The sequence below is a fragment of the Acipenser ruthenus genome, chromosome 11 (genome assembly GCF_902713425.1).
Source record: "Acipenser ruthenus chromosome 11, fAciRut3.2 maternal haplotype, whole genome shotgun sequence".
Lineage (NCBI taxonomy): Eukaryota > Metazoa > Chordata > Actinopteri > Acipenseriformes > Acipenseridae > Acipenser > Acipenser ruthenus.
The window spans coordinates 35,420,361-35,436,976 of NC_081199.1; the positions used below are offsets into that span (position 1 = coordinate 35,420,361).

General features: G+C 36.3%; 1 protein-coding gene across 1 annotated transcript in view; it reads right to left on the reverse strand.

The window, feature by feature from the left end:
- Nucleotides 1-3,491: 3,491 nt before the first annotated feature.
- The window catches only part of LOC117426321 (acid-sensing ion channel 4-A-like), a 74,929-nt gene continuing 61,804 nt past the window's right edge, over nt 3,492-16,616 (reverse strand). Inside the window, exons 2-10 of the mRNA XM_034043782.3 lie at nt 15,341-15,488; nt 12,436-12,563; nt 11,727-11,877; nt 11,255-11,311; nt 10,672-10,831; nt 10,314-10,405; nt 9,840-9,919; nt 8,889-8,993; nt 3,492-8,092 (exon numbers count right to left, since the gene is read on the reverse strand). Coding sequence (XP_033899673.1) covers nt 7,979-8,092; nt 8,889-8,993; nt 9,840-9,919; nt 10,314-10,405; nt 10,672-10,831; nt 11,255-11,311; nt 11,727-11,877; nt 12,436-12,563; nt 15,341-15,488 — 1,035 coding nt within the window. The 3' untranslated portion in view covers nt 3,492-7,978. The remainder of the gene's footprint in view (nt 8,093-8,888; nt 8,994-9,839; nt 9,920-10,313; nt 10,406-10,671; nt 10,832-11,254; nt 11,312-11,726; nt 11,878-12,435; nt 12,564-15,340; nt 15,489-16,616) is intronic.

Genomic DNA, 16,616 nt, shown 5'->3' on the forward strand with positions numbered 1-16,616 from the left:
GTTGCGTTTTAAATGTTGTTCTTTTTGTTTGTTTGCTCGTTTTGTTTTTTCTCAGCTGCTTAAACTCTGTAGTAATGGTAGTTTTATATAATTGCATATTTCACATTATATAATGATGCCCATGGGGGGGGGGGGGGGAGGGAAGGTGACCTTAGAAACATTTAGTACAGCAGAGGAATATAATGCTAAGTGGAACCTTCCATGAAATTGCAAACCATGACCAAAAAGTGTAAATTGGAAGAATGTTGACCATTTAAGTAAGAGTGTCTGGTTTGTTTTTTATTTTTTATTGTATTTATTTATCCATGGGACTTGGAACCAACATCTGAATTGATGTCACAACCATGTGTAAACTTTTTTCTGGATTTTAAACCAAAGATTAAGTACTAAAAAAACAGGATTCTTCTTGTAATCTCAAACCAAGATAGAGAAATGTTTACATCTCCAGGCTCGAGAAACAAACTCGGAATGACATCAGAAAAAGTAAGGGGAAAATACTATTTTAAACTTGCATAAGGGAAGTTAGCAGGCCAGCATGCAATTAGAAGATGCATTCCTTTTGCCTGCCATTTGGTGTCGGCAAAAGAACATAAATAAAGAAATACAGTCCATTATGCCATGTATTCTATTGTCTTCCAGTGTATAGTACTGTCTTCAACTTTTTAAATGGTATGGTTTTATACACATAATGAGTGTTTTCCAATGTTGATATTCCAGGAAAAAAAGACACGGTGAGGAATGGTCTTTGTATAAAGTTTGAATTGAATATTATTGAACAGCTTATTTTCCCTGGCCTCCTGTTTTCCAGATTTACAGCTTGGTTGGACATCGATGACAAGGGGCTTGACCAAGATCACAGCTGAGATTCTTAATTGTTTCTGTAGCCAATTAACCACAGCAAATTATAATGAATACTCTGTAGATATATACTGGTGTGCAAAAATAATATTAAATGTACCACGTATAAATGTAGTCTGGTTTCAATTTTCAGATGCAATAATAAACCACAGTGTCTCAAACTTATTTTATATAGCGCCTTTCATAGTAGACCACCATCACAAAGCACTTTACAAGACAGTTTAAAAAAAAAAGCATAATACATTAAATACAGCGACAAATGCATAATTATGTAATTCAATATGGGTCAGAATAATGGACAAAAATTCAAAGGGCATAATAATAGGGGCATGCTTAGACTACCAAATTCAGGCACAGAACAAAATAATCTGTTATACAATGACATTAGAAATGCGTGCAGCAAAGGAGAAGCCATATTAATGGGATATTTAACTTCCCCCATATAAATTGGGAAAACCCGGTGGGGAGCACGACAGACTAAATTGAAATGGTGGAAATGACAAATGACTGCTTGCTAACGCAATTTGTCAAGGCACCGACTGGAGGGGAGACATGCCTTGATTTAATCTTTTGAAATAACGAAGACAGAATAACTAAAACAGAGGTCAGAGAACCATTGGCAAACTCAGACCACAACATGGTCTCATTTGAGTGATTTTTAAAACCCAAAAGTAATGACTAAAGCGGAGGTTTACAATTTTAGAAAGACAAACTATGAAGGTATGAAACAGAGACTAACAGAAGTAGATTGGTGTAAAATTGAGAAAACATCCAAAGAAAAAGAATGGCTGTTTTTTTAAAAAAATGTAGTACTAAAGGCACACAACAATTACATCCCAAAAGTAGACAAATCTAAATCTAAAACATAATTGCCAAAATGGTTTAATAGATCAATTAAAAAACATATTTAGAGAAAAAAGGCACTTTACAAAGTGTTTAAAGGGGACCAAGAACAAAGTAAACAGAAAGAGTACTGGAACTGCAAACACAAGTCAAAAAGGCCAAGAGAGAGTTAGAAATGAGCACTGCTAAATGGGGCTAAAACCAATTCCAAAAAGTTTTTCCAATAGTATAACAGCAAGAGAACATTCAAAGAGGAGGTCAAATGTCTAAGAGATACAAATGGCAAAATCATAGATGAAGAGAAGAAAATAGCAAATATATTAAGTTATTACTTTTCACAAGTTTTTACAAAGGAGGATACGGGCAACATGCCCCACATGTCGACCTGTTCCTATCCAGTTTTAAATAAGTTTAGCATAACAGAGGCAAAGTGTTAAAGGGACTAGAAGCTCTTAAAATAAACAAATCCCCTGGGCCAGATGAGATCCCTCCAATAGTACTCAAAGTAATGAAAGAAGTGGCAAACACAATGATTGATCTAGACAGCTTTCAGAACTGGGCAGACACATGGCAAATGACATTTAATAAAGAAAAGTGTAAGGTACTGCATGCAGGCAATAAAAATGTGCATTATAGATATATCACATGGGAGATACTGAAATTGAAGAAGGAATCTATGAAAAAGACCTAGGAGTTTATGTTGACTCAGAAATGTCTTCATCTAGACAATGTGGGCAAGTTCACGGGATGGAACTAGGCCATCTGCTGTGATGATTTAAGACATGAAATTAGTAACTAACGTATAACATATAAAAGAGATGTTCCGTCCTTCAAAGCCCTACGCATATAAAGAGGGGCTCTGTCATTGAGGAAACCCGACAAACAGGAGGGGGAGTCACAGTCTCTGAGATGACCCAACATATGAAAAGAGGGATCACCGTCTCTGAGATGACCCGACAAACAAAGAAGCTTGCGAACCAGAAAGAAAAACATTGATTAGTATTATTAACATGAAAAATGGTTCTGGCTCTTCAATGGCCCAACATATGCAGTAGGGGGGTTCCGTCGCTGAGGAGACCCGACAAACAGGAGGGGGGTCACTGTCTTTGAGGTGACCCGACCCGTAACTTTCATACTTCCACTGTTTAAGTTTCAACTGTGAAGTTTTTAAAGAAAGGAAGCCTGGAAAACTAAACGATCTACATGCAAATAATAAGGGATTTGCAAGAAAGTTGTTTTGCAAATTTGAGTCTACAAAAATGTTTGGTTTACCTCTGACAGTGCTTTAATACCCAGGTCCCTTGAATCACTTTGAATGTGACCTTTGCACTATTGCTAAATTCACCACAAAGAAACTCCTCTATCAGGTAAATGGAAAAGCATTACTCCAGAGATGTAAGCAATATCTTTGATGTCAAATGTAGTAACAACCAAGATTGTTCCTATAAATACTAAATGAAGAAGGGACCTTGAGGAGTAGCACTCTGTCTAACTAATATCCCTGGGTTTCTGCAATCTTTCTTCTTCTATTACCTCTTTTCTTACATTTATTTCTATTTATACTTGCTAGATAACCTTCTAGCTTTCCATTCATTTCAGAAACCAGCTCTGGTGGCCTTGTGTAACATGACATTATTTTTCTATTATTATAATTATTATGATATAACCAATTTTTTAATCCAATTATCAATATATATATATATATATATATATATATATATATATATATATATATATATAAACCCTAAATGTATTAAATGCAACCTCTTGGCATCAACAGTATTCTGTGTGCTCTATACAGAAAAGGTTGTGCCATAATATGCAATTGATACTTCCATATTAGTTTAAAAATACATCGACTCACCTGCAGCTGTCAGGGATGTTCTGTTCTATAGGTTAGATTAGTAAGGTAATGTAGACACACTACAGCTGGTTTACAGTGTCTTTTATAGTCGGTGATAACTATCATTGTTCACGCTGGATGATTACTGTCATTCAAACAGCAGCGTGTTGTGTGTACTTTATTTATAGTTTTGACCACCACTTGGAGACAGTCAATGAACTGTTACCTATTTTTTTTTAAATCCATTCTACAGGTTTTTCACCATTTTTTACAAGAAACAGATTTGCGTATTTTTTTTAAATTATTATTTGTGTAACTGTTTAACACATCACATATTGGCCATAGAAATGTTCATTTTTTTTGTATTTGTTTATTTATTTATGTGTTTATTTTTAATTGCCATTACATTTATAAAACGTGTTTAATATATAATATACAGTCACAACAGTAGGCTCCTGTACAGCATTAACTACTCATTTCCTGCAATTACCATTCCATGGTTTTTCTCATTAGATGTTTGTGATTTTGTTTTCTCTGTTTAAAAGACATATTTAGTTTCAGTAATTCTTTATTTCAGCCTTCACAGTAACTCCCTGTGTACCCCCACAAATATCTGCTCTGTTACAGTTTCTTGCTTAAAGTGTTTCTAGCGAATTAAATAACTCCATAAATCTTACCTGTCATGCAGTTTCATTAGCTACTATATGGGTCTCACGTGTGCAGTTTTAAAAAGCACACGTTTGTATTTTCATTTTAAAAGCATATAAGTATCTGGTACTGTACTAGGTAGAAGGTGTGCTAAACAGACCTTCTTGCCTCTTAATTGCACCAGCAATAAAATATCTTTTGAAGATATTTTAGTTTAAAGTGTAAATAATATGCTGTAGTATGTGTTTCTTTCAAAGCCTAGCCACTGAATACAAGTGCACAACAAGTATGACGAATGACATTATTTTGTTAGCTACAACCATTTCAGTCTTGTTATTGTACTTTCTAACACATCATGTAAATGAAAATATACAAGTACAGAAAAAGATTGACAAAAATGCATGAATAGTCGGTGGATAATACAATTTGTGCAATATCTTAAACTGTAGGGGTTACAGCCTATAAACAAAGCAGCACATAAATGAGTGAACAACCACAGAATTCACAAAATAAACAAATACAAACTTTCAACCAGCAACAAAAGGAAAACACAATTACATTTTACACCATTGAACTACTGTCCTAGAAATATGATCAAGGGTCAATAACTGTATTTTATCAAATCTGTACAATAGCCAAGAAACAGGTTAGATCACTAAAATTATTAATGACTAGTTTGGATGTGTAAACCCAGTTTACACATCCAGGCAGTGATTTTTGTGTTATAAATAGGGCTTCTGTTTTTTGGTTTTATTGGTTGTATTTTTCGGTGCTTATTTTTTTAGCTATTTTCAAGTTTTATGTAAATTGATATACTGTATGAAATTAGTGTTTTCGGTAACTTTCCAAAATGCTTGAGCGTTTTTTTGTCAAAATATGTATAGTAGTAACTCAACAGTTACTTGCATACTTAAGTTGTACCTACTTTGCTGTCTTCCACAACGAAATCCTTATGGTCACGGGCACATTCTTCTGGGGGTTTTGTGTGTAGGCATTTTCGTACATTTTGCCACAATTCTGTTTTAAATCCTCCGTATCTTAACTGTAATACAGCTTGAAATCCTGCTAACAAGCCTCCATCCTGATTGTAATCTCGTTTTAAAATTCGCAAGCGCAGTCTCCATAGAAATGTAGGAATGTGCTGTTATTCAGTAGTTGGGGCGGGTTTAAAGTATTGAGAACGAATCAATGATAGATGCAAGTCAAGAAGGCGGGACTTTGCCCAGCAGTACTGGGAAATGTATTTATTATTATTTTTGTAGTAGGTTTTTTTTTTTTTTTAATGGGAATAGGGTCAAGTCAACGTGAATTGATTAACCATTTCCCCAGCCTTTCAGGTGTTTTCCAGTGTTTATTGGCTATCCACCGATTTAATTTTTTTTGTGTGTCGGCGGGTGTTTTCTCTGGTTTTATCAGTTCAAACCGAAAATCAGAAGCCCTAGTTATAAAGTATTTTAAGAAATTACGGTGCACAATAAATGTATACCTTCTCTGAAAAAAAAAGATTTTTTTTATACAACAAATGGTTAACTGCTGAATCGTAGAGGGCATTCCAAAGGTCTTTCCAAAAGGAAGGTGGCAGTTACCCAACAGAAAGCACATTATTTTTCAGCTAGTTTTCATTATGTCCACATTAGCAGTTCATGTTCGGAAAGAAAGATATGATTATATTCTGATGAGATTACTGAAATATGCATAGACTATATATTGTGCCAAAAGACTTACGTATGATAGAGAACCTTTTAAAAGATCACTTTCACGTATATGATTTCTAAATGTTAAAATGCAGTGTATATGATGATAAACATGCTATGCTTGTTTATAATGATCTACAGATATATACTGTTCTCTCATTTGCCATCTACTAAACAAAGACGGATTATAAAAATACGTAACTCATGCCAAATTGATAAAAATAAAACTCACATCTGCAAAAACGAGGCTGGAAAAAATGACTATTCAATTTATCCTTGATTATGATCTACTTTGTCTGACCTGTCTCCGACAAAGATTTGTGTAAATAAGTGTAACTGGCAGTAAATCTGAATTGATATGCACAGAGAACTTGTTCAGACTGCCAATTTAATTTACTGAAAGAGTGAAACTACTAAATTAACAATAATGGGCTTCTGTTTTTACCCCTAATGCACACATGGAGGATCAGTTAAAATAGAATGCAGTAATTCAATTCACTGCCCTTTCATCCATTAATTCATCCATATAGTTTTATTTATACATTTTCTCTTAACAAAATAGGACTTTGATCTTTTGGAAGGGCCTACATCGAATATATTTAACTGGCTCATCTATACAGATTGACCAAAAAGTCATCCATCGCTGTAATTACCTATTTTCTTCCAAAGGATAATTTGTAATACCTACAGTGTTAGAAATTGTTCAAATCTCATATCTCAGGCACACTCATACATATTTGAACAACAATTTGAAAACTGACTGTGTGGCAAGGTAAAAGCCCTACTTGTGTAAATAGTGTGTTTGGGAAAGTAAGGTTGGCAGGGATGGGGTTAATTCTGTCCCTGCCAGCAATCACAGGTGTGGCCATTCTCCAGTTAGGTAACTGAGTGCTAATTGGAAAATGGCCACCTGTATACAAGGAGAAGTGCTTTGCGTAGGAAAAGGCAGTTAGGTGTGTGTAACTGTGTGTAACTGAGCAGTGAAGACGAATGGCAAGCCTACGTTTGCTTGTTTTGGATGAATCTTTATTTTGGCCCTCGTGCCAGTTTGTTTGTTCCTTGGTTTTGTGTTTGTCAAATAAACGTTCACATACATGCTTAAACTGCAGCTTTTCCTGACTCTGAGTCTTATTTCTGACACTATCCTGCTACAGTGCAATAAAAGCAACAATCCCCATGCTGCTACCTTTCGGTCCTTCTTGTAAATCACCTCTTCCATTCAAACTAACTGCAATTCGTAGATTTCATAAATTATCTGCATGGATTTTGTTAGTTTTTTTTTGTGGGCAGATCAATCAGATCTGAAACATTTTTCAACAGGTAATATGTAAGACTTCCAAGTGACTGAAGTACATTTTAAAAATGTGTCTTTTCCTATTTATAAAGAGCATTACAAAATATAAAATAATACAATACCTATAGTTTTTTTCTTTTCATATTTGATTATGTTAAAATAAAAACAAAGTATTTCAATGCTTTGATTAATTAAGAATGTGGAACATTTCATTCTTATCTCCATAGCTTTGTGTAGTCCACAAACAGCTTTCATTTTGAGTGGCAGCATTATGACTCTCAAAGCAAGTATTTTACTTTCCCTCTCCATCTGAACAATGCACATGGACAGTGTATGCTTTACATGAACCTCTACAAAAATCAATTAAGGTAATTAAATTACTAAATAATAAAAAGTACAAAAAATTCCATAAATATGCAAACAATGAATTACAACAACCACTGTCTGCAATACATATTCATAGGTCAAGGGTCATTTAAAGTACAGACTGTTCCTTGATAATGTACACCCTGTTTTTCTCAATGCTGACCATAACAATATTTACCGTATCGAAATGGTAAAATAACTAATATATTATTTTTCAAAAAAGGTAGATGTCTTCAGTAGGATCACTTGGTGTAATCCAATCTGTGCCTTTGTAAAAGAGGTCTGTTTGCAGCACAAGCTTGGTGCTAGACTTTGGCTGTAGCTTTCACTCATGACAGCAAAAAGGTAGAGCTGATATCTTCAGCCCAAAGGCTAATAAGGCCCAACTCCAGCATGAAAACAGTGCTTGTTGAGGCCATAATTCCTGCTGTTTCAGCAGGCAAAATCCTCAAAAACCCTACGGTGAGAGTGGTGGTGATGGTGGTTAGGGAGTATAGCGCCAGAGTACTCTCCTCCTGGGTGGCTCCTCTGTGTTTCACAAGAATCCTGAGACAAAACAAAGAGGTTCAGATGCATGTACAGAAGATATAGTTTATACTGTTTTATTATTTTTACTGCCATGGCATTTTCTATGTTGAAAAAAGAATATAGAAAGCCAGATATTTAAAAATTACAAAACTTGTTTTTGAGAACAATTGTTTAACAATGATAGCCCTGTAATCACAGTAACAAACACACATCTCATAGCTGAGTCAGCACTATTAAAATTAAATTAGTGTAACTGCATACAAAAAATATGATGTGGATATTCAAGAATATGGTATAAAAATGAAATGCATTACAGTAACTGCAGATGTCAATGTGTATTATAATGCAGTGCACAGTTTTGTTCAGGATGACTGCTGTGAGGAACATTTTGCATGACTGCCTCCCTGACCACCTGGAGAAGCTAAACTAGTGCTGAGAAGAGATGCAGGATTCAAAAATAAAGGGGCACGGCGCTTTATTGTACCAGGGAAATAGTGATTTCAAATGTCAACTGTACTAACCAGTGTATAAAACATGTACAGAAAGTAAGCAATAAGCAGTTGTATTTTTTTTATTTTTTTTGGTTTGTTTTCCTCTACAAGACAATACATTCAAAACTGCAGTATAAAAAATGACCTTGAATTTAAATAAAGAGATAAATAAATAAAAAATGTACTCAGCAGTAATACATTTTTCCAGTAAATATGTGCTTCTAAACACAGCGTATAAGAACTTGTAGTGCGTTATTGCTTACTTAGTGGCAAATTCTATATACATCTGTACATGGAATGACATACATTTAACTCAAACTTACTGGGCTTTTCATATTACCCAACCCCAATGTTACTACACTGTCAGACTGCTTCTTGGTGGGATCTTTCCGTGGTTTTACAAGCCGGTGAACTTTATCTCTAGCCACCTGGAATTCAGAAAGAGATATTTATAAACAACTGCGCTGAAAAAAACAAGAGGGTTAGATTAGCAACGAACCCATCTTGAGGGTTTAAGAGTTCAGTGTGGGTTCAGGGGTTTAAGACAGTAGTCTTGAGAAGCATTACCAAGCAGGATTATACCTTCATGAAAAACTACTATACAAGTAGTTGAGAAATTCATAGCAGCCCTCTGGTAAAAACATCAGCATAAGTGTTGTGTGCAGTTCTGGTATTGTAACATTATGTTTTAAGGAAGCCCAAGGAATTACATAAAAAATACACTTGCAACTCATGTAGGAATACAAATGAAAGTGATAGTCAAATAAAATAAATCCTTTTTGATTGCATAATGCATTACATAAATCTAAAATTAATACAATTACATAAAGATGAAATAAAGCTTACAAAACTATTACAATCTTTATTATTATTATTATTATTATTATTATATAATAATAATAATAATAATAATAATAATAATAATAATAATAATAATAATAATAATAATAATAAAAGATTGTAATAGTTTTTAGTCTTATTCACAGTTGTTTTGTGAACTATGACCAAATTATATCAAAATATTAATCTTCAAATTAGTTTGATTTATAAAGAAGAAGAAGAACATTTTTTTTAAATTACTTATCATGGCAGGTGTAAACACTTAGGGCAAAACATTGTACATCACTTTCCATGGCAAAGTCCCACCTAGCACGGCATATTGGGGTGATCAAAATTGAGCCCAATGTCTTTTGTTTGCATGTATTTTCTCACTGCTAATACATGGGAGGTACCATGTTCAAAATCATTCGAGGGTAAGGAGTTGGTGGGCTTACCTCAAAGATGTAATCCAGTATTTCCAAAATTGTAAGAATGCTCGCCCCAATAAACAATCCCATTTGACCTCCAATGTCACCTGATTGATAAGACAAAATTAATCATATTTCTGTATATATATATATATATATATATATATATAGAGAGAGAGAGAGAGAGAGAGAGAGAGAGAGAGAGAGAGAGAGAGAGAGAGAGAGACACAGTGCTCACTCGTTATAACGCGCCTTGTTATAGTGCGGAATCGGTTATAACACGGTAGGGTCGTGGCTCCCATTTGCTCCATAATGCCATTACAGTAGCCCTTTTATACTCGTTATAAGGCGGAAAACAAATAGCAGGGTCTTGTAACTATGGATCCGCACTATAGCGTTATAAAGGGTGAGCACTGTATACACACACACACACACACACACACACACACACAGAGTATATATAACTTAATAAAAAAGATTTCATGAAATGAAAATGCCCACCCAGCAAGCCTGCCATATCATATGCTTTCTTCTGTTCAATTTTTTCATAATTAAGGGCTTCAAAGAAAATATCCAAAACCAGAAAATTGTCTCTGTAGAGAAAAAGCAATGCAAGACTTTGATAAATAAATCATTAAAATTCACTAGATATTTAGCATAGTCATCATGCTTTTATGTGTTCTGACCTCTATTCAATCTGTATTTTGTGTGTAGCCCCCTGAAAGTACAGTTTGACATATTTTCTTCATTAATTCCCTCCATTTTTATTCAAGTGTAATTTAAAAACTATCGGTATTTAAACAAAGATAAATGTTTGGCTATTGTTTGGTGTCACTGTATGTTACTAAAGAATAGTTACCTGATGTACTCCTCAGAGTGCTTGTATTTTTTTGATAAGTAGCGAGCAGATCCTTTGCTGGGAATTTTTACCATTGAAAGCTCCTTCCCGTAACGGATCAAGTCACATGGAGTTTCACAGGTGCAAGTACTGGACTCTTCAGTGTTCTTTATAATTTCAGCTGCAAGATAATACAGAAGACTGTATCTATTTAATATTAATTTATGCCACGCAATGTAAAGCGTTACCAATAGTCCTTTATTGATAATTATTTGTATTACACACCATAAAATGTAGCCCAGTAGGAGCATCACATGTATCATATTAAATTAAATTATTGTCTGCTTACCTGCATGTAGTGATGCATATTGTATCGTGATTTAATCTTTGCAAACCCTACTAAACAGAAGACTTCCTTTAACTCTATAGTAACCCGTCTGGAGTTTCCCCCCAGGGTTAATATTAAGTACACTAAATACAATAAAAATAACTTGGGGAGAGGTCGGTGTTGAAGTGGGTTTATAAGTTTAAGGACCGCTGTTTAGATCACAACTTAGTCCTATTCTTAATTAGTTACCAATAGTAAAAGAAACTCAGATCTTACTTAGTGCATTGTCAACACACTCTGTGTAATCATGGGGAGAGCAGATTTTTTCATCACCTTCAAAAACAGAAAAACAGAAAACATGATGATTTACTTATTGTAAACTATCAATTCCTGACACTAAAAATGTAACCAATTACTTTATAGGACGGTTCAAGTGAAGCATGCCCTACAAGTTGTCAATGCAAACAATAGTCCTGAACATTTGTTTTTCATGACGCTCAAGGTCTAAACTGTAAGTCAATTACCGCTTTTAAATGTCTAACTCATTAAATTGACTAATTATGTTGTTGGTAACAGGGTTTCACCCAAGTCGTTAAGACAGCAGTATTATTATTATTATTTTTTTGTGAAATGGTTTTTAAATGTTTAATCCAATGCATTTAGTGTGGTACTGAAAGGTGTTGTTAGGAGTCTACCCCCTTAAAATGTCTGTAAACTGCCATACTTCTACATGGCAGAGATTAGATACCTGGCACATGAACCATCCTGCAGCTGCATTTTCTGTACACTTCCTCTTTCTCACACTTGAGGCGGCAGGCGCTGATGCTGTAGTTATACCCGGGAATAGTTGGCTCTGCAGTGGGGCGGCACTTTCCCCAGGGCTCAGGCAGGTATGTCAGCTTAACAGAGTAAGGGGGGGGGGGGATTAATAATTTGACACATTTTACACAACTGTGGCTTTTCCACTGCATTCATTCACTAAACATGTATTTGCTTGGGTATAACGAAGCAATTTATCTGACCTGTCAACTCTCCCGTATTCACCGGGAGTCTCTCGTATTTTGGACCCTTCTCCCGGACATCTCCTGGGACAGACTTTCTGCTGTATTTTGCTCAAAACTGTTAAACCCCCTTATGTCAGCAAACCTTTAATGTCTGCAAAAGTCATGGCCGGTGTGTGGTTACTGCAATCCCCATCTGTACCCAGCAGGGTTTAGGACCCAGAGGAGCCCTGTGGCAGGCATGCATTCAGTGCACAAGGCAAGTTCACATACTTAGCCATGCACCTGCACCCCAAATTTAGATAGTCAAATATCATCAATGGCTGTATTGCCTATAGTACCTGAATGAGTACAGTGCATTTTACCCTTTTGGCACAGAACAGCTATTAGTCAAAATGCCATCTAACCACTTACTGCCTTGATGTCCCCAGTGCCAAAATTCAGCACGTGACATACCCTTTGTTCCTGACATGAAACAAATGTCTGAAATCCTGGTGAGACCCCAAACCCGAGTTGATGGATGTAAGGAGGTTCATCTTGACTGTGAATCTGAACTCGGATCCCTGCTTCTAATGATGTTTCATCTAGAAGATAAAAAAAAAAACAGAAACCATGCCTAAAATGTAAGGATAAACAAAAACATTTTACTTTGCGCACTTTTGCTGTTACTTTAAAGTTGTCTTTTTTGTTTACATTACACACACACACACACACACACACACACACACACACACACACACACACACACACACACACACGCACACACACTCACACACAGACACACACAGTGGTTTGCAGAAGTATTCACCCCACTGCAAAGCTTTCAAATTAAACTTTACATGTAGAATCTACACAAACTACTCCACATTGATAAAGTTAAAAAATGCATATAGAATATAAATAAGATTTACTGAGAAAAACAGATTAATCTCAGTTGCATAAGTATTCAACACCTTTGCTACTGCAGCCCTAAATCAGCAAGTGATTTGTTTGAAAGGTCACAGAATTAGTGAAATGGTTTCAGCCTGTGTGTACTCAAAGTGGTTTAACTTGTAGATAATTTCCCTCAGGTATATAAAGACTTTCAAGCTGCAACTCACATAGTGATCCAACAAAGCAACCATGAAGACCAAGGAGCTTTTGAAACAAGTCAGGGATAAAGTGGTAGAAGCACAGAGCATGGGAAGGGTACAAGAAAATTTCAAAGGTGCTGTGGAAGGGTGGTGGACAATTCACTGGCACACAGGAGACAGAATTTTATTTGTAACGCCGCTCAGGTGCACTGTTTTATTTTAGCCCACAGAGGGCGCTGTTGTCCATGGCCTGAATACCGGCAATGGTAATCAGGTCCAGGGGAATACCAACACAGGTAAACAGTTCACAATGCTGTTGCTCTCACAGGTGCTCTGAAAATAATAATAATGAATGACAAAAGATGAAAGAAAAAGGGAAAATAAAACACAGTAATAAAAACTACAAAATACAGGTGCTGCACTCTGCAGTTTCACCCCGACAGTCACTACCCGCACGGCCCAGGTCTCCGTCCTACGCTCACTTGTTCCCTCAGTAACTAGGCGGATACTTTCCGGAGTTCTGCCCAAGTCTTTTTCCCACTACTAAAAGTAATCTTTTTTTCTTTTTATTTTGGTCCTCTCCAGCTGTGCTTGGTCCAGCAACAGCGCTTTCGCTGGCTTGTTTCTCATCTTAGAGGGGCAGATCTGAGGGTACAACAGAGCGTTATTTAAAGGTTCAGCAATCCCCCAAGGCCCGCCTCTCAGCCACTCAGAGAGGGGGAAATCCAACACACCCTCTTCTCTACCTCTCTGTGATTGCCATGGCTGACAGGCAGATCTTACGAGGCTGCTGCCCTCTTCCTGCAGCACCATACATACGCCAGACAGTCAGTACAGATCTCCCCTGTTACAGGCGCTGATTATCCCTCTCAGCACAGTGAAGTCCATCATTAAGAAGTGGAAGATGCATTATACCATCCAGACATTACCCAGATCAGGTCGCCCTCCCAAACTGTGTCTGAGATGGGAGTCTGTGTTCACACATCAACAATAAGCCAGTCCCTACACAAAGCTGGCCTGTATGGACGGGTGGCAAGAAAGAAGCCATTACTCAAAAAGCCTCATCTTAAAGTACGTATGGAGTTTGTGAAAAAGCATGTAGATAATACCGCAGACATATGTGGAGTAGTGGTTAGGGCTCTGGACTCTTGACCAGAGGGTCATGGGTTCAATCCCTGGTGGGGACACTGCTGCTGTACCCTTGAGCAAGGTACTTTACCTAGATTGCTCCAGTAAAAATCCAACTGTATAAATGGGTAATTGTATGTAAAAATAATGTGATATTGTAAGTCGCCCTGGATAAGGGCGTCTGCTAAGAAATAAATAATAATAATAATATGCAAAAAGGTTTTGTGGTTAGACGAGACAAAAATTGAACTTTTCGGTCTAAATTCCAAAACGTTACGTCTGGCACAAGCCTAACACTGCACATCACCCAGTCAACACCATCCCAACTGTCAAGCATGGTGGTGGCAGCATCATGTTATGGGGATGCTTCTCTTCAGCAAGGACAGGGAAGCTTGTCAGGATAGAGGGGAGAATGGATGGTGCAAAGTACAGGTGAATCCTTGAAGAAAACCTGTTTCAGTCAGCCAAAACTGAAACTGTGGAGGAAATTCACATTTCAGCAGGACAATGACCCGAAGCACAAAGCCAAAGCCACACTGGAGTGGTTGAACACGAAGAGAATTAATGTTCTTGAGTGGCCCAGTCAAAGTCCTGACTTGAATCCAATCGAAAATTTATGGCGAGACTTGAAGATTGCAGTCCATTGACGATCCCCAACAAACTTATCAGAACTGGAGCAATTTTCCCGTGAAGAATGGGCAAAAATGTCACCATCCTACTGGGCAAAGCTAGTAGAGACCTATCCAAAAAGACTCATAACAGTAATTGCTGCAAAAGGTGCTTCTACCAAGTACTGCCTTAAGGGGCTGAATACTTATGCAACCAGTAAATTTCATTTTGTACATTTTCTTTGCATGTTTTGCTGACATTTGACCTCCTCCTCATATAACAGTGTTCAGTTTAACCATGACAGCTTTTAATAAAAAAAGGTTTGTTTGAAAAACTGCGCATACATTATTTGTAATTCAACAAAATGTGAAAACTTTGCAGGGGGGGGTGAATACTTTTGCAAACCACTGTGTGTGTGTGTGTGTGTGTGTGTGTGTGTGTGTGTGTGTATATATATATATATATATATATATATATATATATATATATTAGCTCAAAGAGCCAGCTGCATTTCAAATGTCTTGCACATTAACATTAAATATCAAACATACTTGTTTCTCTCCAGATGGGCAGGTATTCCTCTTGTTGAATGTCCAGCATTATCTCAAGGCCATTCCCCATACCACCTTGCTTTGCTTTCTTTGATGATGATGATTTGTTTGCATTGAAAGTGTAACATTTCCCATATCTCGTGTACACCTAAAACACAACAATTTTAAGGAATTTGTAGTTTGCCTAATACATTTCTCATATAAATACATCTATCATTTTCTGATAGCTGAAACTTAATCCTTGAAAACTTAAACCACAGAATCACTAATATAATGGAAGCCTTCAAATAATATTTGGCTCAATTTGTCAACAAATGTCTCTGGAATCGTTGGATCATGTGAACTGCATCCCACATTGTCCATTGTGTTAAAATGTGCTTAAAATAACTAGCAGCCCATTTCCCATTATAGATGAAATAATTGTAAAAGCTACTGTGGTCAGAAAGAAATGAAAAGTAACATTGGTTTTAGATATATCTTGTAAAGCTGTCAAAAGGGCTTGACCTCGGTTGTTTAAGAAGAGCACGACATAGTATCAGCGTCAATCTCCATTTCCATCTCCAAAGATGAGAGAAGCTGGCTTTCCCAATGGGATCCCAACCAAGTGTCTAGCGCATGATATTAAATGTCAAAACAATACCTTGTAGAAAAAATTGAATTTGTTGTACCAAAATCACACAAAGACAATGCAATCAATCATCATGGCAGAAAGTATTTTGTTGAATGAAGGCAGTTACTGTAAAATCAATTTTGTTATTATTGTCACTCCAATTAAAACATTGACATTAATATTTATACATAGCAACTGGACAAATCTACATTAATGATTCTAGTATAGTAAGCAAATTTGCTAAATTTGCAAACACAAAAATAGGAGGAATGGCAAACACCGTTGCAGCAGCAAAGGTCATTCAAAATGATCTATACAGCACTCAGAACTGGGCAGACACATGGCAAATGACATTTAATATAGAAAAATGTAAGGCACTGCACGCAGGTAGTACAAATATCCATTATAAATACCATATGGGAGATACTGAAATTGAAGTATCTCCCATCTATGAAAAAGATCTAGGAGTTTATGTTAACTTAGAAATGTCTTCATTTGGACAATGTGGGGAAGCTATAAAAAAGGCCAACAAAATGCTTGGATATATAGTGAAAAGTGTTGAATTTAAATCAAGGGAAGTAATGTTAAAACTTTACAATGCATTAGTCAGACCCCATCTAGAATATCGTGTTCCGTTCTGGTCACCTCGCTACAAAATGGATATTG